General features: G+C 37.3%; 1 protein-coding gene and 1 pseudogene across 2 annotated transcripts; both read left to right on the plus strand.

Moving 5' to 3' along the window:
* The first annotated feature begins 680 nt into the window (after positions 1-680).
* On the plus strand, positions 681-27673 carry SAMD9L (sterile alpha motif domain containing 9 like). 2 transcript variants are annotated; one of them, XM_055146339.1, is made up of 2 exons: positions 681-862; positions 20736-27673. In XM_055146339.1, the coding sequence occupies exon 2, from the start codon at positions 20757-20759 to the stop codon at positions 25509-25511; it is 4755 nt and encodes a 1584-aa protein (XP_055002314.1). In that variant the 5' UTR covers positions 681-862; positions 20736-20756; the 3' UTR covers positions 25512-27673. The 2 variants fall into 2 exon arrangements, with proteins under 2 accessions (XP_055002314.1, XP_055002319.1); XM_055146344.1 differs by having other exon boundaries at positions 20740-27673.
* LOC129398759 (60S ribosomal protein L36a-like) lies at positions 17614-18059 on the plus strand (annotated as a pseudogene).
* Positions 27674-27725: the final 52 nt, after the last annotated feature.

Below are 27725 nucleotides of genomic sequence, written 5' to 3' on the forward strand. Positions count from 1 at the left end.
TGCAGCCTGTTAAACAATAAAGCAGGAAATCTGTGGACAGGAAAAGACCAAAGTTTTAGTTTAAACAATCAATTCGGTGAGCTAGCAGAGCTGGTCTTCACAGCTACCTCTCTGCCTCTAACAACAGGGTGCATCTCCATCAGTTCAAGGGGGCTATCCTCCACATCAAGATTTATTTCCTGCTTTAGGAACAACCTAAAAGAGCTTTGGAGAAAAATTTTGCTTTTAGAGAAAAGTGATATTTAGAGTTTCATTTATTCATCCAAAGTTTCTTTAATTGGAAAGAATCAGTACACTACTTTGGCACATTTTGTGGCATCTAATCTTCAAACACATTGTGAGCTGCCATGGCTTAGGACTTCTCTAGCATATCTATCTGGAGGCAGCACATCTTAACTGGAGACAGATGCTTCGACCAAACTGAGAGTTCTCCCAATATTTCTATTCTTGCAGTTTTTTTAATCTATTCTTGGTCCACAATTTTTTAACTATATGACCTAAAACTTCAGCTGGTGAATAGTTTCTAATTTTTGCTTTACTTTACTGGTAATTTTTGGTGCTGGTAATTTATGTATGTTTATAACTTCCATCACTGAAATAGCTGTGAAATCAAGTGAACCGGAAACTCCTTTTTGTTGTGTTTTCTGGAACTTCCTCATTCTTATGCTGTGCAGTTTCCACACAGCCTCAAAGAGTCAGAAGCTCCGAGACCAGAAAAGTCTTTACAACTTACACCTTCATTTTTGAAAAGATTCTGATAATCAACTCTCTCCTAACCATCAGAAGACAAAGAAGAAAGAAAATGTTAAAATCAGTCCTTTCAAATTTCTGATTAAACGTGGAAGTTTTCAGAAAAATCCCGGTAAGTATCTGAATTGTTATATTATTCTGCTTATGGGGGATAATTATTTTTATAAATTCCAGATTTATTCTTTTTATAAAATAAATGTGTTTGTAGATAAATCATGACTTGTAAAAAATCAAGAGCAATTAGAAATATCAGTTGATTAAAGTATATCAGCATATGTAACCAGGGTAACTTTGTTTTGGTTTTATTTTTGTGGGGTTTTTGGTTTGTTTTGGGTTTTTTTTTAGTCACCTTGAAATACAGGGTTACAAAGCTGGTCATGACCAGACAATATAACCTTGTAAATTTCCTTCTGAAGACTAAAGTTCTGTTAAGTGCACTTAGAACAGTGAGCCTGTAGTGGAAAAGATTACAAAAAAACAGTGCAAAAAGTTTAGGAGTCCGAGCATCCCTTCAAAATGATGAAATGAAATGAAATTACAGTCTTCATTTCAGGAAAATGAAACTCAACTTGCTTGTATGTGGTTTTGCTTAGTCAGACCATCAGAGGTTGTGTGCTAACACAACTAGAATCAGAATTCTTTTTCTCACAGTCAGTTTAAGAAAGAATTCTGCAGATCAGAGCAGTTCCTCAGGCATGGATACATGAGGGGTTACCCTGGAATTGAGGTTGGGTGGGCATACAGCCTCACAAGGCTCTGCTGATTTGCTACTTATCATTCAGTAACTAAAATGGGAGAATTCAAGTTACCTCTTGAAAATGGAATCCTGTAGTTCTTTTGAAATGATTAGCTTTATTACTTAGAAGATTTGTGTTACAGTTGTTTCAGAAAAGAAATCTGGGTTTCAAGTCTATGTTTTCCCTTGAACACATATCTCACTTGCCTGCTTCTCCATATCTTCCGCTTGCTTTTTCCACTCCGAGAAGCCCGTGTTATCTTAACATGCCTTTTCTCTCTTCTCCCCCTCACATCTTTCTAAGCAAGTTTCATTCAGTAAAATCTGTAAAAAACTAAAGCTCGCCGAGGGGCGAGAGCAATCTCGGGCTCTCCGGGCGGCTCTGTCTCATCGCCTGCGTTCGGTGCCCCGGAACCACTGTGTGTGTTGTCGGTCAAGGGCAGGCGATGGAAGGAAGAAGGCCAAACTGGTTGCTCAGTTTATTTCATTCTCTCTCTCCGCTTCTCTCCCTGCTCTCAGTCTCTCTCAGGATCTGTGGATCTGGCCCCCCAACCCACTCTTCCAGCCTAGTTAAATCTCCCCAGCATGAGGGGGTTGGGGTCCTAGGTGTGGTCCCCATCAATAGGGTAAGGTTCCTTTCCCTTAGGGGATGCTTCTCCTAGGACTTAATTCTCTTTCAGCAGGAGGATCCACCCAAGGGCGGAGTCCCATGAGTGTGTTTCTCTTCTCCTCAGCCAGCAAACATATAAGAATCCATAATATTAATCATTTTGTATGGACATAATAAGAGATGCATTAAAGCTTATAGAATTGCTCTCCTGGGGCCATCTCAATCTCAGACTACAGTGCTCAGGCCATTTCAGTCTTTCCTATCCCTAGCAGGGTCCTAGTCTCATCATTACTTTTGGTTCATGACAGCATTTGTCTATGATCAAGCTCTTAACTTAGAGTTAAGAATTAGGCACTTTGGCCAGGCCCATCTCGATGCCAGGGTAGCACATAACTCACCGCTTGCCCTGGATCCTTCCCGTCCCTCGTCTGGGACCCTGCTTTTGGGGTGCTAGGAACTGAGGGCAACTGAGGCTTAAGTGGAGAAAGCAGATGCCCAGGAGGGAATAATATTCGAAGCCAATTAAGTCCCAAGTTACAAAAACATAATATTGTCTTCTTGTGTCTATACAAAAAAGACATAGCTTTAAAGTAAATTATTCAAAAGGCATAAAGAGGAGAGAAAGGCAATGTTATAATATTCAGTGTCCGAGGAAGGTCTGACTTTACAAATTAGCAGAGTCAGATTAAGGGAAAGCTGAGGATTAACTCTTTTGGGGAAGAGAGCATGGAGAAGTGATTATAGCTAAACAAAGGGATGGGACTGATTCGGGAACACCTTGATGGGTGTGACTGGGGTAAGCCTAAACTCCGGGAAAAACCAGGACAAGCTACTCATGCCAAGGGGGGAGAGGACAAAGTAATGTCATCCTACAAAATCTATCTTGCTTTGTCACAAAAAGAGGGGAATCCCTAGCATATCAAGAATTATTTTCAAGTATGCTCAGAATTTGTACATAACACTCATGATAATATTTATCCTTACTTCATGACAATAGCATATGCTCTTAAACTAATGGACTTTAAAACAATAAACTATTCCTTGACGAGGGGGTAGAGGTGGGGCTGGGAATTGGGGGAGGGAAGTAAATGCTAGTCAAGGAATTATTGTTGAAACACTGTATCCTGAAATCAAATCATTAATAACCTTGTAATTTCATGATGACTAAAATTAAGTATATTTATAAATGATGAACTATTTTAAGAGCAAATAGAAAATGAATGCAATATACTCAGTTCACTGTATGTTCATAACTGCTATTATGTGGATGGTAAGAAACTTCAAATAATAGGTCCAAGTATATTATTATTTGTGTGTGGAATTAATAAATCGGTGTGTGGGACAAACAAAGCCCACCCGAGAAATTGGTGATTAATGGGTATTGTGGTTGTGATTGATTGTGTGATATTATTATTATTATTATTATTATCATCATTATTATTATTATTGAGGTTGTGTTATAACCAGGTTCTGGGTTTCTCATTTGCAGAGAGACCAGTTCCACAAGTGAGAATGTAAAAGCAAAGGAACATTTATTGCTAGCTCGAGCTAGGGTCCAAGCCTCATCCAATGCAGTGGAGTCTTGACCAGAATCTAGTTCCAGGGAACATTATACGGCATATTGTTACATAAGCAACGTTGGCAGTTTGCCAAGAATTTTATCGAAGCAGCCACAAGTCTGAGCTAATTAGTCATGCCCACCTGCTGTGCCCAGAGATATCTTACTTATCACTGGACTGGCTAGAGGCATCTAGGGGATTTCCAGCTTCAGCCAAGGACAGTCTCAGGGAATTCTTTGGGGGGAAACAGAAACTTAAGCCTACTTCTTGTTTTGCTGAAGTGCAGCCTGTCAATGGTGCATAGAAGGTTCTTTCTAGGCCTCACAGTTGGGGTGGGTGGGGCCATACTCTACTGTTCTCAGGCCTTACTTCTGGCTCTGTGTTCAAAGAAGGGACCTATACATGGAGCAGTAATAGCCTTCTCGCCCAAGTGTATTATTGAAGAGTTTTGTATATCATATTATTACAAGTTATGATCAAGGTTTTTTATTTGATGCAGGAAAAATGCCAGATTTGTAAATATATGCCAGCGACTTCTATTTGAGAAGAATATTTTTATCTTTCTGGACCCTATTGGCAGAATTTGAAAAAAAATTTAAATATACCCAAGTGGGTCTGTAGGGAATGGGTGTAAGAGGAAAGAATAGACTGCCAAGGGGAATTTCCATTATGCAACTTCCTCTCTAGAATGTTGGACCTTATTAAAATTGCTCTACTTCCTACTTTTCCTTCTAGCTGAGATAGAAGAGAAAATCCAGAGTCTATCCTGTCATGGTTTAGAGAGGTTGATGATCAAATTACTGAAAAAAGACTGGCTCGGAAAATGTACCCTTTAGATGTAAAGAGAGTATATCTATGGAGATGGCTGAACCAGGACAGAGAAGTGTTACTCATATAAAATTAGCTGATTAAAAGAATGGAGGGGCTGAGATCCTGACACTGAGAACTCAGAGTAGAAAGAAACATGTTCTGTGGACTATCAAGTATTGGGGAAATAGAAATGACTCAACAAATACTGAGTTTGAAATGTCAATTAAAAATTAGTATTATGAAGTTGGGCTGGAGCGATAGCACAGCGGGTAGGGTGTTTGCCTTGCATGCGTCTGACCTGGGCTTGACTCCTCCGCCCCTCTCGGGGAGCCAGGCAAGCTACTGAGAGTACCCTGCCCGCATGGTAGAGCCTGGCAAGCTACCCGTGGCGTATTCGATATGCCAAAAGCAGTAACAACAAGTCTCACAACGGAGACGTTACTGGTCCCTGTTGGAGCTAATTGATGAGCAACGGGATGACAGTGATACAGTGATTATGAAGTCATTACTTGAGTCTGTAACAAACTGCCCTCTGAGGCCTGTCCCTGAAGGGAGCCCCGCTGTGTCTGCGTGTGGCCCCCGGGCTTGCTTTGCAGCTCTCTCCGGAGCTGCTTCCTCATCTCCCCTTTCTTCCTCAGGCTTTCGACCAAAATTATGGCCGTTGCCTTTTTGGCAACATGATATTGAAAGCATCTATTCCAGGCCCCCTTTACAGTGTTGCTCTTTTTCCAATCCCTCACATGTAAAGCTGCCTAACATAGTTTTGGTGGTTTTGTGTACATTTTTTCTTTTAATGTGTTTTCAAAATAGAAATCCTTATTTTTCCTGTTCTCAAGAATCTGAAAACATATTTAAGCTACTCGCACGCTTCTGTCCAGCTTGGCACAAATCCTTTTTACCCTGCCTAATATTGTAGTACCTCTTCTGACTATACGAAAAATTTAGACAACATTAAAAAAAAGCTCCAAAGGAAGGATTTCCCCTAAAAAGCAGAGCCAACTCAATATAGGCTCTTTTGATCTTGCTTGCTGTTGTCCTCTAACATGAAGATTACAGCTATGGGGTATTCTAAGAGGAGAATAAAAGCTTTTCTCATAGTATAGACAATAGAGAAAATGGGAGAAACATGTCCGTTTTTGCCATCTTATGGAAAAGAGGGTCGTAACTGAAAAGTTCTCTAGCAGAATAGCAGTGAGCTCCTATTCCCAGATACTCCTTGGTGATCCCGTTAGGCTCCATATTTGCATGCTGCATGAGCCATTAGGAAATGCAGGCATTCCCCCACTCCACTAGCAGCTCTGTGGTGTCAGGAATTTCACTCAGTCCTGGGTTTTGCTTGTCAGGAGGAAACTAGAAGATATTCTCACTGCTTCTCCACACCCTTTTCCCTTCACATGCATTTTTGGAAAATATGAGTAGAGTCAGCCAATTTAACTCCCAGCTCCTGTACTTATGAGTCATAATTTTGGTCATGTGTAAATATTTGGACTGGAGCGATAGCACAGCAGGTAGGGTGTTTGCCTTGCACACAGCCGACCCAGGTTCAATTCCTCCGCCCCTCTCGGAGAGCCCTGCAAGCTACCAAGAGTATCCCACCAGCACGGCAGAGCCTGGCAAGCTACCTATGGCATATTCAATATGCCAAAAACAGTGACAACAAGTCTCACAATAGAGATGTTACTGGTGCCCGCTCGACCAAATCGATGAACAATGGGACAACAGTGCTACAGTGCAGTGCTATTATAAAGTTGGTTCACCCAGAGGGAAGACAGGAGAAAAATATATGTCATAATTTTCCTTTCCTCTAGATAAATCTTCCTCTTTTGCTCTTTTTAACCAGGTGATTGAAACTAGAGTTAGTTTTGGACTAACAAAAGGACAATAAAGTTATTTCCCCAGGTTTCTGCTTGAAATTCAAGTCAAGTGAATTGAATAATAAAATAAGCAAAACACTTTAACCCTCAGACATTGCTGTCTTCAAAAATTCATTACTTTCAAGTATTCTAAGAAAATTCTATTTATTCGGCAATCTGATCTGAGAAGCAACAGGTGCTAGGCTCTCAAAAATAGTAAACAAAATATTTAAAACACTTGTTTTCATGAAACATGCAGAATTATGCATAGGACAGATCATTAGTGATAAATTAGTATTTTAAGATAAAATATTTTATTATGATAATCCCTCAGTAGTTTTCTTTTAGGTCTGAAAGGGACAAGAAATATTAGAAAATAGGTCCAAATTTTCAGTAGGCTTGCCAAGGAAGCACAGCCTGTGTGAGAAGGTGACATTTGAAATAAGAGTAGAGGAAAGTGTTGGGTGAGGTCTGATTTCTGGGAGAAGAAACAAGATTAGCACCAGAAGCAGAAGTGAGGGAACCGGCCTAGATTCCGAGAAATAAAAGTAAGGTGTAATAAAAGGAGGATAAAGGGTGCTGGGTTATCTCAGGAGTCCTTGTAGCTCACACTTAAGAGTTCAGCTTTCACCCCAAATCAAAGAGAAATCTCCTGGAGACACTAAAACAATACATTGGTGTCCTGTTCACATTGAGGAAAGTTCACTCTGGCCATCAAGAGATTCACAACAGTGATAGGGAGCTGGTGAGGGAGCTATTCGTATAAACTCAGGAGAAAAGGTGGAGGGTTTGGCACAGTTAGTGGTGATGGAGGCGGGGGCCAGTGGACAGACCCTGAACAGGTGTTAAAGATGAAAAGCCTATAGGATTTTCTCCACATAAAAGCAGAGAAAGAGAATGTCTTCCTGCAACATATTTGGGGTGATTATTTTATTAAAATTATTTTAACACATAAAGAGATGCTTTCCAGATAAAAGATGTTCCTTTTCTTTCTTTTCAAAATTTTCCATGTGTTTAAAAACATTTGTGGTAGAAAGGGAAAGGTGAGATCTGTTCCCTGAACAATTCCTAAGCAAAGTCCAATTAATTGTAAAATAATTTGTTGTAATCTCTCTTTATGCTCTTTATGCCTCTCATTCTTCTCTCTCCAGTCCAAGTAAATCTAATATTTAAAAAATATTCATAACTTTAAATTCTAGGCATCTTGCTCTTAAGGTGCAAGACAGGACCTGATGAATGACAAAATAGACTCATCATTAATAGACAAAGAATAATTGATTTTAGTATATAATAAATGGTAACTGCTTCCTAGCATTTAAATGGTATAGTACTATAAAATTTCAATTTATACAGTTTATTTTGGGATGGAGCGATAGCGCAATGGGTAGGGAGTTCACCTTGCACGTGGCCGACACGGGTTCAATTCCTCCTTCCCTCTCAAAAAGCCCCGCAAGCTACCCAGAGTATCTTGCCTACACGGCAGAGCCTGGCAAGCTCCCCATGGCATGTTTGATATGCCAAAAACAGTAACAACAAGTCTCACAACGGAGACGTTACTGGTGCCGGCTCAAGCAAATTGATGAGCAACGGGATGACAGAATGTGGCAGTGACAGTTTGTTTTTCCTATCAGACTGGAGCAATAGCACATCGGGTAGGGCATTTGCCTGGCATGCAGCCGACCTGGGTTTGATTCCTCCGTCTCTCTCATAGAGCCTGGCAAGCTACCCGTGGCATATGCAATATTCCAAAAACAGTAACAATAAGTCTCACAATGGAGACATTACTGGTGCCTGCTCTAGCAAATCGATGAGCAATGGGAGGACAGTGCTACAGACAGTGCTATAATGTTCCAACATCACACCCACCATCCTACTGTCAGCTATGATGACATAGTGTCAACTTATATCTAAACATCCTTATTACCCCACAGCTCCTACCCCAGCCCTTGGGAAAACTCAGTTTTATAAACCAACTCTCAGGGATTTGTTACCAGTAGCCAACGTTTATTTCCTTACTATGCTTTTTTATATTCCAATTTGTTCTTCCCTCTCTGACTGACCCTTTCACATGATACCTTCTAGTTCCAACCATATTGCAACAAATTGCATGACTTCCTCTATTTTATTTGACTCACTTTCTATTCTATTTCTATTCCACAGTTTATTTTTCCAGTAATTTGTTCTTGGACAATTGGATTGTTTCCAGGTCCTAGTACAATGAATAGTGTAGCTAACGAGGCACATTTCTTTTCAAAATGGTGTTTTTGGGTTCTTGGGGTAGATACCAAGAAGTAGAATCTCTGGTCATGTGGAGGCTCAATTCTTAATGTCATGAGATCACCATATTATTTTCCATAGAGTCTTACTCAGGGGACATTCCTACCACCAGTGGATGAGGATTCCTTTTCCCCTACCATAGCAGAGGTTGTTTCTACTCTATTTGACGGGCGCCAGTGTCACTTGACTAAAGTGCTATCTCATTAATTTTGTGTTTCCCTCATGATAAGTAGTGATGAGCGATCAATTTCCATGTGTTTATTGGCTATCTGTATGTTTTCTTTGAGGAAATGCCAAAGCAATTTTTAACGGACTGAGAAAACTCAGGGCTTTGATACACACAGCACAAGATGCAGCTTGTACTGCCAACAGAATTCTCTTTGAAATTCTTTATTTTAACTAAGAAAGCAGAGAAAAGAAGCTTTTCAGAGAACATAGTGTTTTGGAGGGGGAAGTCTCCGGGGATAAGAGTGGCTGCCATAGGAAAAATGTAGATTAGTCATCCAGTAATTCAAACACACCAGAAAGTTGGATACACGTGCATCTGTGCCAAACTCTATACCATATAGCTCAAGAATATACATAAAGTTGAGGACTAGGGGACCTGGAGAGATAGCACAGCAGGTAGGGTGCTTGCCTGGCTATGGCCAACCTGAGTTCAATCCCCATGACCCCACATAGTTCCAGCAGCACCAGATGTGGTTCCTATGTGTATAGCTAGGAGAAACCTCCGAACATCCCCAGGTGTGGCCCCAAAACAAATAAAAAGTTGATAACTAAAAATTAAACCCTCCTAAGTTGAGTCATCATTTTACCTAAGGCTTTATTTCACAGCTAACTTGCACAGAAACTCCAGGAAGAAGTACACTGTTAAAACATGCCCTTCTGGAAAAGGAAACTAACTTGCTTTTAAGTTTCAGATTCCCAGGAATATCAGAACAGAATGTAGGCTGGTATTGCCAGAACATACTTTTCTGAGAGGCCTGGATATTGAGCTCCCTGCTGAGACCCAGATCAGGTGGGCACTTGGTGATTCCCCTGACAGCTCTTGATAGATCCTTCCTGATCATGCCCAAAGAGAGTGGGAAAATGTGATCCTGAAATTAAGTACTCGCAAGAAGAGTTCTAGGGTTGAAAATTTTCCCAGCACAAAACAAAGGAATAAAGTCAAAGTCCGACTCCAGTCAGAGCAACGGACTTCTTTGCCCATTTTTAGACAGAGGTTCCAGGTGCTTTTCTCTTGAAGAGACATTATACAAACAGGCAGCAACAGAAGAAATCCTCCCATATTAGAAACAGACAAACAGATTGGCTGAGAGGAAAAAGAACAACAACAGCATTTTTTGGATCATAACTCCTTTTCTTTTGTTTATACTATGCAGTTTCTTGTAAAACATAAAGGTTCTTTGTGTTTAAAAAAAATGTACCAACCTGGGGCCAGAAGACATACAGCTCCTTTAGCAGCAGTCTTGCTTCACATTCACTCTTGTGGCCTAACTTTCACCCCTGGCAATACATGGCACCTCCCAGAGGGCCTGAACAGCCCAGGCCCAATCACTGCACCACCGGAAGTAATCCATAAAAAATTGAATATTTTTAGGCCCAAAGAGATAGCCCAAAGATCTAAAGTGCAAGCTTTGCATAGAGGGGGCCCAGATTTGATCTATGGAACCACATGTTCCCCTGAGCACTTCCAGGAGTATAGCACCAAATTACCAAATCAGGAGTAGCCCCTAATCACTGCCAGTTCTGGTCTACATACCAAAATAATAACAATAATTATATATGCCAACCTTTCAGTGTATAAATACAAAGAACAATCATATAATGTTTAGGACTGCTAAAATCAAAGAATAGTGAGGAATATTAAATTTCTCTAATACATACCAACAATCCATCATCTAAAAGAAAGTACATTGATTGAACCAAGTAATTATATCAAATCATTATATAAAATACTTTTGCTGAAATTATTGGCATCTTGACAGAATTATGTCATATAAATGTTGGTAAACTTGTTAGAGTGCATAAATCACACATTAAAATGGTACTAAATATATCAAACTATTCTACCATCTCCATTCCCAGGGTGAGGGTTGGCTGCTGAAGATTTTTGTTTGTTTTTGGTTTTTGTTTCCTTTTTAACATTGTAATGGCTCTTCATCTTTGAACAAAGGGAGATAAGATAGAGGTAAAAATATGGGTTTGAGGTTGGGGAGATAACTCAATTGACTGAGCGTGTGCTTCGGATGCAGGCGACCTGCATTCAATTTCCAGCACCACTTGGTCCCCAGAGTACCTCTAGGAGTGATCCCCAAACACTACTCTGGTTGTAGCTCTGGAGCACTGACATGTGTGGCTCCAAAACAAACATATAAATAAAATCTAACCTTTATTTTTCAAAGAAGTAGTTAGGGAGGATAAGTGACAATTACCCTATGTGAGAAGGATAACTTCCAGCTCCCTGGTAGTTTCTGTCAGAATTTCAGCAATTTTACGAAAAAGTGAGAACTGTATCCTGTGAGAAGACACAAAGACAAGCCCTCCTATCATACCCCCCCCACATACACATGCACATCTATGGATGTGTGTACACAGTGTCTTTGCACAGGAAACTGGTAAACAGAAAGCCCATGTGTGCTTCTTGTAGAGCTCTGGAATCTAGTTGGGATGGCTGCTATAACCTGAGAAAGCTTAAGAGAAAAACATCTCTCTTAACAATTTGAGAGTTGCTCCAAGATGCGAGTAGCTTGAATTACTCAGAGAACAAACCACCTCAGCTAAACAGGGTATATGGAGAGGGTCAAAAAAGCATCTTCAGGGGATAATTCATTTAACCCAGAGCAAAGAGAGAAGTTAAATACCACAAGGCAGTACTGAGGCCCTGTAGGTTGTGATGACTAATATTGGTAGAAAATCTTCTTTGAGAAGCATGCTTCTTGGGGCATTGTAAGAGAGACAACAAAAGTTGATAAAGCCCATTAAGAAAGTCAGCCTTGTAATTTGCCTAGTAAATGAAAAACATGTGTTTATTGAAATTTTCTATGCCTCAAATGTATCTGACATAGGTAGATTATTTGTGTGTAAATGTCAAGGGACTTTGAAAAGCAAGAAGACAATGCTCCATAAAATAAAGGAAATAAATGCAAAAAAAGAAATATTTTAGCAGCATAAAAGCAAAATCTCTTTTAAGAAAAGATTGGATAAACATGCCAAGACAATAGTTAAATTCCTAGTTTTTCCTTAAATATACTTTTTTTAAAAATCACTGAGCTCACAAACTATATAAAAGCAAGTTGGGAAATGTTTTACCTCAGATCAATAATTTACCTATTTTGATTGCAATCACTAATTTTATGTATAAGATTAAACTGCTTTATTAGAATTAAAAAATGTATCTAGTTTTTTCAATGCACTGATTTTTTAAAATTCAAACCATGCCAATACCATACAAGAAATACAAGGATGATCATATAGAAATTAATAAAGTTGCTATACTATATCAACAAAATGAAGGATTATAACTATGACTATCACAATAAATGTGGAATAGCATCTGACAAGATTCAATGCCCATTTTCTAATACAAACAAATAAACATAGAAAGTTTATCAATATAACAAAGCCCATATGTGGTTATATTTGAACTGGTATCATACTATATAGTAACAACTTGAAAGCTTTTCCTATAAGATCAGGAAAAATATAATAATGTCTACTATTAAAAGTACTAATCAGCAAGTTTTAGAATTGTTGCTGTTCTGTGACTTTCAAAAACCTTTCCTGATAGCTTCTAACTCAATTTGTATCCTGGAAGTTTGGCTTATTTTAAAATATGAGTGATCTTTATGTTTGATAAGAAGCTATAAGTGTAAATAATGAGAGACAACTTTGACTAAGAAAACAATAGTATCTTTCCTCTCATAGAGCAATTAAGTATGAATAAGAGATAAAAGACATTCAAAAAGAATAGCAGGAAATAAAGAAAGAGTGAGAAACCCACTGTAACTATTTAGAGATGACATGATTCTATCCTCAGTAAACCCAAAAATATTAAAACAAGATAATTATAAATAATAAAGAGATAACTTAGAAGAAATTATATTTCTTTATGCAGAGAATGAGAGCCACCAGAAGGAAATTTAACGGGGAAAAAATCCCATTTACAATAGCATCATGAAGAATAGTACAGAAAACTCTAAGATATATGACCAGAAAGAAATGAAAATATAAAATATAAAGATGAGATGATAAAAAATGCTGATAAACATTAATATTTCTGAAATTCACATTGCTTAACATTGTTTTATAATGCTTTACCTTGGAAATTGTAGACAGCAAATGAAACATAACTAGAACATATAATCATAACATTTATTTGGAGCTACAAAAGACTTTTTTCTAATAATTTATTTATTTTTTAATTAGTGAGTGACAGTGAGGGTACAGTTACAGATTCACACATTTTCGTGCTTGTTTTACCCTCATGCAATGTTCGAGAGCCCATCCCTCCACCAGTGTCCATTCTCCACCACTTATGAACCCAGTATCCCTCCCACCCCCCTATCCCATCCCCCTCAACCCACTCCGCCTCTGTGGCAGAGCATTCCAATTTGTTCTCTCTCTCTCCTTTTGGATGTTGTGGTTTGCAATAGGGGTATTGAGTGGCCATCATGTTCAGTCTCTAGTCTACTTTCAGCGTGCATCTCCCTCTCCAATCGGGAATTCCAATCACATTGTACTTGGTGTTCCCTTCTCTATCTGGGATGACTTTCCCCCAGTGTGTGAGGCTAGCTTCCAAGCGATGGAGCCAACCTCCTGGTATGATAAGCTACTATTCTTGGGTATTAGTTTTCTACTCTGCCATTTTATATTCCACAGATGACTGCAATCTTTCTATGTCTGTCCCTCTCTTTCTGACTCATTCCACTTAGCATGATACTTTCCATGTTGATCCACTTATATGCAAAGTTCATGACTTCATTTTTTTAACAGCTGCATAGTATTCCATTCTATAGATGTACCAAACTTTCTTTAACCAGTATCTGTTCTTGGGCACTCGGGTCTTTTCCAGATTCTGGCTATTGTAAACAGTGCCGCGATAAACATATAAGTGCAAATGTCATTTCGACTGTACTTTTTTGCCTCTCCAGGATATATTCCCAGAAGTGGTATTGCTGGATCAAATGGAAGCTCAATTTCTAATTTTTTGAGAATCATCCATATTTTTTTCCAAAGGGGCTGGACCAGTCGGCATTCCCACCAGCAGTGTAGAAGGGTCCCTTTCTCTCCACATCCTCTCCAACAGCGGTTGCTTGTGTTCTTTTGGATGTGTGCCATTCTCTGTGGTGTGAGGTGGTATCTCATAGTTGTTTTGATCTGCATATCCCTGATGATTAGTGATGCAGAGCATTTTTTCATGTACCTTTTTAGCCATTCGTATCTCTTTCTTGGAAAAGTTTCTGTTCGTTTCTTCAGCCCATTTTCTGATGGGGTTGGATGTTTTCTTCTTGTAGAGTTCAACTAGTGCTTTGGATACTCTTGATATCCATCCTTTATCTGATGGGTATTGGGTGAATATCCTTTCCCACTCTGTAGATTGCCTTTGTATTCTGGTCCCTGTGTCTTTTGCGGTGCAGAAACTTCTTAGTTTAATGTAGTATCATTTGTTTATCTCTGTTTTTACTTGATTGCTTAGTTCCGTGTCATCTTTGTAGATACCTTCAGCTTCAATATCGTGAAAGGTTTTGCCGACCTTGTCTTCGATGTACCTTATGGACTGTGATCTGATGTTGAGCTCTTTAATCCATTTTGATCTGATTTTTGTGCATGGTGTCAAGTCGAGGTGCAAGCCCATTCTTTTGCATGTGGTTTTCCAGTTATGCCAGCACCATTTGTTGAAGAGGCCTTCCTTGCTCCACTTCACTTTTCTTGCCCCTTTATCAAAGATTAGATGATCATACATTTAGGGTTGTGTGTTGGGGTATTCCACTCTGTTCAATTGGTCTGCAGCTCTGCCTTTGTTCCAGTACCATGCTGTTTTAATTGTTACCGCTTTGTAGTAAAGTTTAATATTGGGGAGGGTGATACCTCCCATCATCTTTTTCCCCAGAATTGTTTTAGCTATCCGTGGGCATTTATTGTTCCATGTGAATTTCAACATTGCTGGAGCTACAAACATTCTTAAATAGCCAAAACAATGCTAAGAAATATGAACCAAATGAGTTATTATATACCCCAGATTTGAACTATGCTACCAACCAAGAAGTGATTCTTGAGCACAGAGCTGGAAGTAATCCCCAATCTTCTGCCAGTTATGGTCCAAATGCCCCAAAAGAAAAGATGTTCATAATTTCTTATTATTATGAAAATGCAAGCCAAAACTACATTGAGATGGTTACCTCATACATGTTAGAATGACTAGTATACAAAAAGACAAGATATAGCAACTGTGAAACAGAATGTAGAAAAGAAACCCTTGTACATATTCATGTACATGAAGTAACAGTGAACACAACCCGCTAAGAGAGGAGTAGGCAAGCCACTCCAGCCTAGCCCTACCCCGCTACAAGATCTGAAACCTTAAAAGACACGCAGGCATTGGAGGCCGGTTTGGACCCAGATACCAATGAACCACTCTCACGAAGAGCATAGAAGCCCTGCTTGCCTTAGTGGCCATGCACTTCTTCACCTCTCCATAATTCCCTGTAAGCATAAAAAGACATCCTAACACAGGCTCCCAACCACACAATAAACAACTGTTATTATTTATATTGCAGAAATAATGCAAGAAATAACTCCAAATTGCAAAGTTCACAATGGTAAAGCAAGGGAGAAACCCACCCGGTTTGTTGAGTAAAGCCACTAGCTCAGTTAACACAAACAGTACTAATGAGTTATATAATCTTTCCAATAAGGAATTTAGAGTGGAACTGTTAAGGATGCATAAGGAACTCAAAGAAACAATGGAATGCACTGTCAATTAAATGCGAGAAGATATGAGAGCAGAAATTAGGAAAAGACAAACAAAATTACAAGCAGAAATGGCAGGTCTCACATTCATGGGAGTACACTATTGCACATTGTGGAAAACTCTATTAACATTTCTCAGGAGATGAAGAATAAAAACTCCATATGACACATTTATCTCACTGTAAACAGCCCCAAAGTTTAAGACCCACTAATTTGATGAGACCTATTCACCCTCATGTTTACTGAAACACTATTTGCAGCATCCAAGAGCTAGAAGCTACTTAATGGATGGTTAGATAGAAAGAATGTGGTACTTAATGGAATGCTGCTTTAGAGACATAGACATAGACAACATGGTGACATAGAAGGTATTTTGCTTAGTGAAATAAGTTGGAAGGGAAAAGACAAGCACCACATTATTTTACATATTATTTGACAACACAAATAAATTACCACAATTAAGCAAGAGAAAACTTCTAGGCAATCTAACAGTCAAATACTATCTTAGACTACTAAGCAATACAGCATCTTATACCACTTAACTAAATTAATAGATTTTTTTAGCAAATATACAATATATAGCTGCAAGAAAAATTTAATTTTTTTATTAATTTGTTTAGCAGAACTAATGAGGAACCATGTAGAGTAGTCAGAACGAAAACCTCTTGCAGAGGAAGCATGGGAACCTCCCTTTGAGCCATTTCCTGGCCCCCAAATTTAGTTCTTTTATCATCGAGAAAACTTTGTTTACTTAAGTAATAAAAGACCTATTAGTGGGCATAACATGAAGTACAGGATATTATCTGTGTTATTCATATGTGATTGAGCTAAGATTAGAATAATTTTAACATGACTTTGTATCTGCTAAAAGGACAGTTTTTCAAGATCTTTCTCATGTGCCTTTCACAAGTTTCTATGCTTCTTTTGGTTTGTCTTTTTGTTCTCTTTTTTATGCAGAAATAATTATTACTTTTAGTCATTTGCATTTCCCTTAACAAAAATGTATTATTAATTCCAACTTCTCTTACTGAAAACGTACATCCTACTTCCTTGCATAGAGTTATCCCTTTACAATCTGCTATTTCTGACCGAATATATTAATTAGAATTTTTAATCTTTGAAAACTTAAATTTTCTATGAAGGGTAAGAATTATGGTGAACTATATGTTATATAGCATTTTTATGTGAGAAAATTTTATACATATATTTTATAATTTCTAGAAACATCACTTATCCAAGTATAAATTTTCAATAAGACAAGAATATCTTCACAACTAGATCCAAATCTTTTAATTTTTTAATTTATTTTTATTTGGGAGGGGGAGTCACACCCGGCGATGCATAGGGGTCACTCCTGGCTCTGTGCTCAAGAATTACCCTGGCAGTGCTCAGGGGACCATATGGGATGCTCGGAATCGAACCCTGGTTGGCTGTGTGCAAGACAAACACCCTACCCACTGTGCTATTGCTTTAACCCCCTTTTCAGTTTTTTAAGTATGAGGCCAAAAGTAACTAAACTTAGACTTATTTAACAATGTTTCTGTGTTTTATTCTATTTGGGTGTGATTTGGACATTCAGTTTTTTTTTCCATTGTTTAATTTTACTTAGTGAAACTTTAAGTAAATAAAATACTTTGAACCTAATATTATAAGCATATTATAAAACAACAATTTTTTTAAAGTTGCTGTAAACTCTCATCTCAATTCACTTATTTAAACAATTTATTCCCACTAGTGAAGTTTGGAAACTAAATAAGACAAAGCTAGGCATCATTCTATTATTTTTATTAGTGACAACTTTGTAACCTAGGAAAACATAACATTACTTGACTAATGATCCCAGAATGAAAGTTAGATGATTGCATGACATTTAATACCCATATCCTGAAGACATGTTTATATAAATTAAACCAATTTAAGCTAGCTTTTATTTATTGAAAGATATCTTAGGTAATAAGCTTGAAAATGATTTTGGATATTTTAATATGCCAGAAATTTTTAGGAATTTTAAAGGGAAAGAATTTTCAACTTTTCTGTATGTCGTTGATGAACAGAACACACAGTAAGTGGTGCTCAGGGATCACCAGGTATTACTCAGGAGAAAATCATAAGTGCCAGAACCAAGTTTTCCTCGAGGATAGTATTCTCGTAAGCCTGGTGTTTTCTATTACCAAAAACTCCTGTGACTTTTTGTAGGAAACGTGGCAAGCATCTGCCCCACAAAATCACACAGTACAAGAAAGACAAGGATTCACTGTATGCCTCGGGAAAGCGGCATTATGACAGGAAGCAGAGTGGTTATGGAGCACAGACTAAGCCACTTTTCCAGAAAAAGGCTAAAACTTCAAAGAAGATTGTGTTGAGGTTTGAATGCATCAACACTCAAACTTGAGCTGAACTGCAGGTCTAAGATACTGCTAGCCATTAAGAAATGCAAACATTTTGAACAGGGGGAGATAAGAAAACAAAAGAGAAAAGTGATCCAGTTCTAAGCATCATCTTTTATTATGAAGACAGAAGTCCTGAGCTGCATTAAACTAAGAGAACATTAGTGTTTGGGGAAGGAAACGAAGTAGTATCATTAATAAACTCCCTGAGAGGGGAAAAAAAGATAAAGAAGTGCCAGGATCAAACCATATCTTGGCTATTGCAAATAACATCTCAGTGAATATAAGAGTACACTTATCTTTTAAAATTGTTGGTTTTTATTCCTTAGATATAACTAGGAATTGACTTGATGTAAAAGGTCTACTTTTAGTTAATTTGAAGAAATCTCTATTCTGTTTGCTATAGAGACTGGACCAATTTACTTCCTATGAACAGCGTGTTAGAGTTCTGTTTTTCTCCTTACACCTTCCAATACCTGCTGGTTCTAGCCTTTTTTAATGGTGTCCATTCTGATTGAAAGAAGATTGTGATTTGCATTGCCCTCATGATATTTATAATGAGCATTTTTGATGTGCCTGCTGACCATTTGTATATTTTCTTTGGTAAAGTCTCCAAAAAAATTCAGTTCTTTTAACTATTTGGGGAGCAGGTGCCACACATTTTGCAGTACTCAAGAACCATACCTGGCTTTATGTCAAGAGTCACACCCAATGATGCCATACATAGGACTAGAATTTCAGCTACCATTGCAATGGCATGCAAGGCAAATCATTTAACCTCTGTACTCTCTCTCCCTCCATCTCTCCCTCTCTCCCTGTCTCCCTCCCTCCTTCCCTCCCTCCCTCCCTCTCTCTCACTCTCTCTCTCTCCCCCCCCCCATGGCCCTCTAATCATTATTTATTTTGTGGAACTTTCTTTTTGAGTTTTGTAAGATTCTTTACAATTTTATTTATTAGCCCTTTGCTAAATAAACTTTTTATTTTTATGATGCAAATACTTTTGCCTATTCAGTAGGATTTTCTTTTATTTCAATTTTAGCTTCTTTTGTTGCAAAGAGGTTTTCAGTTTGATGATTTTCATTTTTTTCCTTTTACATGGAGTTAAATCCCTGAAGACCACTGAATCAATATGAAGGGTCTTTTACTTATGTTATCTTCAATGGTTTTACAGTTTTGATTTAATATTCAAGTCTTTAATCCATTTGAGTTAACTTCTTATCATAGTATGATATGGTGATCTATTTTTTCTTTTGCATGTGGCAATCTAGATTTTCTAAGACCAACTAATTTTCCTGTATAACCTACATTTTTTAGCACCAATAAAGGAAAAAGACCTTCCTTTAACCATTTTCTCTTTCTCCACATACTCCTTTAAACTTTAGCATAAATTAGTTATATTATAAATATAAGTGAGGATTTAATTCTGTATTCTTAATTCTATTCCACTCTGTATGTCAATTTTCATTCCTATACCACACTTCTTTATTGAGGGTGGGGTCAAAATGCCAGGGATTGAACCCAGGGCCTCACACATGCAAGGCAAACACTCTACTACTAAGCAACATCCCCAATCCAAATATCACACCCTCTTGAAAATTATTGATTTCATTATAGTATAGTTTGCAGTTGAGAAGAATGATGTCTCCATTATTTTTTCCCCACCCTGCTCAGAATTGTTTTGACATTTGAGGGATTTTTGTGATTCCATGTGTATTTCAGAGCCATCTGTTCTATTTCCTAGAAGAATGCCATTGGGACTCTGATAAGACTTGCATTGAATTTATAATGTGTTGAGTAGGATGACTATTTTAATAATGTTAATTCTTTACACGTAAACACTGGATAATTTTTCATATTTTTGTGTCTTCCATTTATTTTAACCACTACAAATAGTTTTTGATCACTGTATCACTTTCATCCCATTACATCGATTTGCTCAAGCATGACTTTGACCTTTTTCATTCAGTTTATTCCTAAGTTAATTTATTCTATTACTAATAATAATACTAATTTATTCCTAAATTAATTTCTAATATAATTCTTTTTAATAAAATTGAAAATGGGGGACTGGAGTGATAGCACAGCAAGTAGTGCGTTTACATTGCACACGGCCAACCCGGGGTCGATTCCCAGCATCCCATATGGTCCCCTGAGCACGGCCAGGAGTAATGCCTGAGTGCAGAGCCAGGTGTGACCCAAAAAGCAAAAATAAAATAAAATAAAATTGAAAATGGTATTTAAATCACATTTTAAAAAGTTTTTACTAAGTTAATCCTAAAAGAGAAAATTATTATAAGAATAAAGTTAGTGTAACCCTGTCACTGTCATCCCGTTGCTCATCGATTTGCTTGAGTGGGCACCAGTAACATCTTCATTGTGAGACTTGTTACTGTTTTTTGGCATATCAAATACACCATGGGTAGCTTGCCGGGCTCCGCCCTGTGGGCAAGATACTCTCGATAACTTGCTGGGCTCTCCGAGAGGGGTAGAAGAATTGAACCTGGGTCAGCTGCATGCAAGGCGAACACCCTACTATCGCTCCTGCCCAGGTGTAACCCTAGTTAAAAATTATTTTCTTTTCTCATAATACCAATTGCAATCACCTAGGAAAACAAATTACTGATTAAGACTATAAAATCCTTAAAATAAATCTCAAACAGTTTAACATATGAACTTTAAGCTTTTATAGGTGTTGTTTATAAGGTTACACACATAATTATGTCACTAGACTAATAAAGTATAATGTTAAAATAATATACAATATTGTTATTTTTTCCCAAGGAAGAAATTTGCAGCATTGCTATGGCCATGAGTGAACATACAAATCTACCTGAAATGACCAAAGACTGGACCAAAGAAGATGTTAAACAATGGGTAACAGAAGTTCTTCAGATTGATGAGGAATATGGACAGATTCTGCTCAATGAAAAAGTGTCAGGATTAGCCCTGCAAGAAATAACTGAGGAGGACCTTAGAGAAATGGGACTTCCACGAGGTCCAGCACTTTTGATAAAACGGACATATAACAAATTGAATAATATTTCCCCTGAAAGTAACTCCCCAAATTCTAGACCATTAGATTCTACAAATGTCTCCAAGAAGAAAAGCAAAAAAAACTCACAAAATACAAAAGAGGAAAAATTAGTGTCATCCAATAGTGATCATGATCTAAAGGAGTCAGTAAATACCAAGGAACAAGAATCAGTTCCTATAGAAAAGGATTCATTAGACTATCAAGCAATACCTGAAGACCAAAAGGGTAAGCTAAAAAAGGAACAGTCCACTTGTGTTCCATATCCTTTTGATCAGTTTCATGACAGTCGACGTTATGTAGAACATCAGATTCTACAACCTGAAACAGGACCACGTAATCTCATAGACCCAATACATGAGTTCAAAGCCCTCACAAATACAGAATCAGTTGAAGAAAAAGACATTAAAATGAAATTCAGCAATGAAGTCTTCCGATTTGCATCAGCTTGTATGAATTCACGGACCAATGGCACCATTCATTTTGGAGTTTTAGACAAACCGCAAGGAGAAATTGTCGGTGTGAAAGTGACCAGGAAAGATTCTTTTATTGACCACTTCAATAAAATGATCAAACATTATTTTGAAGATAGTGAAATCAAAGAAGCCAGGAAATGCATTCGTGAACCCAGGTTTGTGGAAGTCTTACTGCAGAATAATACATCGTCTGACAGATTTGTTATTGAAGTAGATGTTATCCCAAAACACTCTATATGTCAAGAAAAGTATTTCTACACCAAGATGCAAGAACTAAAAGATGGAATATGGAAACAAACTGAAAACACTTCACTGTTTGTGAGAGAAGGAGCTAGCACTAAAGATATTTTGGCCAATGAAAGGACCCGTGATGCAGGTTTCAAAGCATTTTTGCAAGATTTAAAGTCACTAATAACAATGAGAAAAGAGGCTGAAGAAAAAGATGAGGTGAAAGTAAATAAGCAGGAAAGTGAAGGACAGAAGTTGATTAAACTTCTCATCGGAAATCGAGATTCACTAGATAGTTCATACTACAATTGGTACATTCTTGTAACAAATAAATGCCATCCAAACCAAACAAAGTACTTAGATTTTCTGAAAGAAATAAGCTGGTTTGCTGTGCTGGACTTTGATCCTGAATCTGTGAGTAAGGGGGTAGTAAAAGTTTTCCAAGAAAGTCGAGTAGCAAATCATCATTTTCCAAGTCAATATGTGGAGGGGAAATCCACACAAAATGAGACCGTTTGTAGCCTGAATCTTTATCAACAAACCAGCTGGATTTTCTGCAATGGCAGATCAGACTTGAAAGGTGCAGTATATAAACCTCTAGAACCTCATTTATGGAATAAAAATAGAGCTTCAGAAGTCACAAAACTGATATTATTTCTCACAGATGAAAGTATAATGGCAAGAGGGAAATTTCTGGTAGTATTTCTATTACTCTCTCCTGTAGAAAGCCCAGGAGACCCACTCATTGAAACTTTCTGTGTTTTCTATAAAGCTCTTAATGGAATGGAAAACATACTGTGTATCTGTGTAAATTTAGATATTTATAAACAATGGAAAGATCTACTAAAGGCAAGATTGATAGAGGAAAGTGAATTAGAAGACCACACTATTTCCACCTTAAATTTAGAATTCCTGAACAGCACTATCCTGAAACTAAAATCAGTGACGCGATCATCAAAAAGGTTTTTGCCCTCCAAAGGGTCTTCTTCAGTTACCCTTGAAAAAAAAGAAGAGGATACTTTTACTACACTGGAAATCCTCTGTGAAAATGAGTGTAAAGACACTGACATAGAAAAAAATGCATCCAAATTTCAAGAATTTATAAAATCAAATGAAGAACAGTTTTATCGGGGTAGTAAAGTATCTTGGTGGAATTTCTATTTTTCTTCTGAAAATTATACTTCAGCTTTTGTCAAAAGGGATAGTTATGAAAACCTAAAGAAGCTTATAGAAGATTGGGCAGAGTCTCCAAAACCATTATTTGCAAAAATCATCAATCTGTATCATCATCCAGGTTGTGGGGGTACTACATTGGCTATGAATGTTCTCTGGGAGCTCAGAAAAAAATTCAGGTGTGCTGTATTAAAAAACATAACAGCTGACTTTGCAGAAATTGGAGAACAAGTGACCAAACTGATTACCTACAAGGCAAGCAGCCATCAGGACTATATTCCTGTACTTCTTCTTGTGGATGACTTTGAAGAACTAGAAAATGTCTACAATCTACAAGATGCCATTCATTCCAGTTTAGCAGAGAAGGATGTACGATATGAAAAAACGCTGGTAATTATTTTAAACTGCATGAGATCCCAAAATCCTGAAGAAAGTGCCAAGTTAGCAGACAGTATTGCACTAACAAACCAACTTTCTCTCAAAGAACGGAGAGCTTTTGGGGCTAAACTGAAAGAAATTGAAAAAGAACACAAGAACTTTGAGAACTTTTATTCCTTCATGATCGTGAAAAGCAATTTTGATGACACATATATAGAAAATGTGGTTAGAAATATTTTTAAAGGACAGAATGCTGACAGTAAAGAAACACAGCTCATTTCTTATTTAGCTCTACTCAACTCCTATGTTACAGATTCTACAATTTCAGTGCCACAGTGTGAAATATTTTTGGGAATCAGGCACACTCCATCACCTTGGGTGCCTGAAAGCATAGAAGACAAGATGGGAACATACTCTACACTTATAATAAAAACAGAAGTCAAAGAATATGGGTATAAGGGTGTACGCATCATTCATTCCTTGATTGCTCATTGCTGTCTAAAAGAGTTGGAAAAAAGCTATCAGTTGGATATGAGTCGAATTGCACTGAATATGTTAAGGGAGAAACTATTCTATGATTCTGGGATAGGAAAAGACAAGTTTCAACATGATGTGCAAACTCTTCTTCTTACAAGACATCGTAAGGAGCATGGGGATGAAACAGATACTTTGTTTTCCCCATTAATTGAAGATTTAAAGAATGAAGACATCGTTGAAAATGTCTTAACTGCAGGAAGTAATAGGTTCCCAAAGAATGCATTCATTTGTCAAGCCTTAGCAAGACATTTCTACATTAAGAAGAAGAACTTTGACACTGCTCTGTTTTGGGCTACTCAGGCCAAAACGAAAGCACCTAACAACTCCTATATCTCAGATACACTCGGTCAAGTCTACAAAAGTGAAATCAAATGGTGGCTGGAAAAAAATAAAAACTGCAAAATAATTTCTGCTAGTGATCTAACATATTTCCTAGAAGCTGCTGAAAAAGCCTCAAAAGCTTTTAAAATGTCCCAAGAGCAAACTGATAAGAAAGACTGTGAAAGAGGGGTTTGGTTACAACAGAGATTCCGAAGAAAATATGACATGTATAATACAGCTGGCTTCCTGGGTGAAATAGAAGTTGGTCTTTTTGCTATTCAGATTCTCCAGCTCATTCCCTGTTTTCATAAAGAAAATGACTTATCTGAAAAACGTATGGTAAAATTTTTATTGGGAAAGGTAAATGTTCCTACAGATCCAAAAAATGATTATTATTTGGCTCTTGGAAAATTTACATCTTACTTACAGAATTTACAACCAGACTTAAAAAGGTGCTTTGACTTTTTTGCAGATTATATGGTTTTTTTGAAAACAAGGACTGTCCATAAAGAAATTACAGAAATCTCATTAAGGAAGAAAATCGGTCATTGTTTTATGAGCTATATAAGCATTTTCAACCACTTGGAGTTGGGGACAACACAAGCACAAGAGAACCTGTTACTCCAAGAGGAAAACTGCAGGAAAAGACTAGAAAAATGTAGAGCAGATAGGTTTTCTTTACTCCTAGAATATCTTAATCCAAATTATAAAGATGCTGCGACCACAATAGAAAGTATAGTCAAAGACTACACCTTCTTATTGCAGCAAAATCTTCAAAATCCAATGAGAAAGGAGAAACAAAATTTCATCTTGGCCAACATTATTCTCAGTTGTCTAAACCCCAACTCAGTGTTTATTGAACCACTTGACACATTGAAAGAACTGCTCCGGGAAGTGTTACAACTTGCAAAACTAGATCATTCTTATCCAGATCCTTTTTTCTTAGCCTGCCTCCTGTTTTGGCCAGAAAATGAAGTGCTAGATCAAGATTCCCAATTACTGGAAAAGTATGTTTCATCCTTAAAGAAATCCTTCAACAGACAGTATAGGCGCATGTGCAGGTCCAAGCAGGCAAGCACACTCTTCTATCTAGGGAACGGAAAGGGTCTCAAAGGCCTTGTTCACAAGACTGAGATAGAGCAGTACTTCAGTAAGGTACCAAATACTAGTATCCTCTGGCAGAATGGAGATGTATGGAAGAAAAAAGAAGTCAAAAGCCTCTTGTGTCGTCTAACTGGTCAGGCTGAAGGCAAACTCATTTCTATACAATATGGAACAGAAGAAAAAATAAATATACCAGTGATATCTGTTTATTCAGGACCACTCAGAAGTGGCAGGCACATACAAAGTGTATCTTTCTATTTAGGATTTTCCATGGAAGGTCCTTTAGCATATGATATAGAGCTAATCTGAGAAAGAAGAAATGAACTCAAATGTGTTTATTTATATACGTATGATTTTCCTCTATTCTCATAGTATATTGATGACATAGCTAGCTTACTCTAATCACAGTACTTTTGTCTCCTCTAAAGAATAGGCCTCTGTAGGACATAGCAAGTTGGCACACAGTCAAGTAGATTTAAAACATGCATTTCAAAAGAATGATAGAAGAGTGCATTTGCATACATAATTTGTTGAATTTGAACATAATTTTGATATTCTGAATTTATAAAATATTTTGACAATACAAACTAAGTGACACAAATACTAGAAAACTTTATTATTGAAATCACTATAAGTACATGGAGAGGAGCCAGAGAGATAGTATAGCTGGTAGGGCTTTTGCCTTCCACAATGACAACCCATGTTCAATTCCCAACATTCCATATGGTCCCCCATGCCTGCCAGGAGTAACTCCTGAGTGCAGAATCAGGAGTAACCCCTGAGCATTGATGGGTGTGGCCCAAAAATCGAAAGAAGAAGCAGAAGAGGAAGAGATTCAGAAAACTAAACAATCAAAAAAGTCAAGTTTAAAGAAAAATAGAGGGATATGACAAGCTCTTTCAATATTTCTATAGTTGTTCACATGTGATAGCTAGTTTATTTTGTGTTATTTCAAGATAGTGTCAACTCTAAGCATTACAAATCAAATGAAAATTTATTTCTGCTAAGGACAAGGAGACACTTTCTAACTACTAATAATCACAGCTGGTCGATGTTGGAAGAAGCTTCCTGGAAAGGCAGTGAACTTCTAGTGACCTGATGTGTTCAAGCTGACACAGAATAATCATCTTGAAAGTGTGCTGTAAAATAGGTTGTCAAACTCACTGTGATTAGGGGACAGTTCTTCAATTCATTGTGGTCCAATATTTTATAAATTGTAATAAAAATAAATTGGAAGAAATAAGAAAGAAAAAATATAAATTCTGTGTTTTGTAGGACAGAAGTTGGGTCACACTGACTGTGCTCAGGGATTACTCTTGATTTTGTACTCAGGGGTCACCTATGTTGGGAATCAAAGCCAGCACACAAGGCAAGATAATACAAGTGCCTTAACTGCAGTACTATGCCTCCAGCCTTGAAAGTCAATATTTTAATTATCAGATTTAATGAAGATAAAGTTGAATTTCAATTATTAGCATTAGAGCAACAGAAAAGGGAAACATAAAAAAAGAAACTAAAACTGGGATTCATTGTAAATGTATGTAGCACTGTCGCACTGTCGTCCCGTTGTTCATCGATTTGCTCGAGGGGGCATCAGTAACATCCCCATGTGTGAGACTTGTTGTTGCTGTTTTTGGCATATCGAATAAGAGACGGGTAGGTTGCCAGGCTCTCCCAGAGGACAGAGGAATCGAACCTGGGTCGGCCACATGCGAGGCAAATGCCCTACCCACTGTGCTATAGCTCCAGTCATTATAAATGTATATTTAAGATCAATATGGAGAAGTTCACCCTGAGCATGTCATTGTCTTCAAAGGCAACTGAAAACAGTTATGAGTGATTTAGAAATTTAGTGATTTAGAAATATAGATTACTATATGCATACATTAGATAAGTAATATGCATGTTCAAATCTTTAGTGTTCAGTGTGAAAAAAGAGCTTGTTTCTAACCTAGATCATATTGACAACAGCGCTATTTTCAAAGAATGATGTAAATCTAAACTGATTCTGTGTTTTTATTTTTAATTTCTTTCATAATGAAAATATCAGCTTTATAAAATGAAGATGACGAGAATGGGAAATAAGAAACTTAAGGGCATGTATGTAACTCAGAAATGGAGCACTTTACTCACATGTATGAGGCTCTGGATTTTATCCCTAGAACTGCAAAAATAAAAAGAAAGAAAAAGAACAGAAACACTTTCATCATGCTCAAAATATTTGTTCAGAGTGAAGCAAGTGAAGCTGTATTTTTAAAATTCACTTAAAATTCTCTAATAGTTACTGTTAGAACAATGTATCATATACATTTATAATTGTCATTTTAAAGTCAATGAATTCCATATCTATGAAAAAATTAAATATCAATCTAATGTTTATTAATATTAATTTCATATGAATATTTAATTGAGAAGTATCAATTACATATTCTGATTGCATCCTGACTTATTATAGGCCAATAAATCTTTAAAAATTCTTTTGTTGTTACAAATTATTTATTTATTTATTTATTTTGTTTGTTT

Source organism: Sorex araneus, chromosome 1, assembly GCF_027595985.1.
Source record: "Sorex araneus isolate mSorAra2 chromosome 1, mSorAra2.pri, whole genome shotgun sequence".
Taxonomy (NCBI): Eukaryota; Metazoa; Chordata; class Mammalia; order Eulipotyphla; family Soricidae; genus Sorex; species Sorex araneus.

What these genes read in the sequence shown, in the direction of transcription:
- SAMD9L (XM_055146339.1), top strand. Translation starts at nt 20,757, where the DNA reads ATGGCCATGAGTGAACATACAAATCTACCTGAAATGACCAAAGACTGG.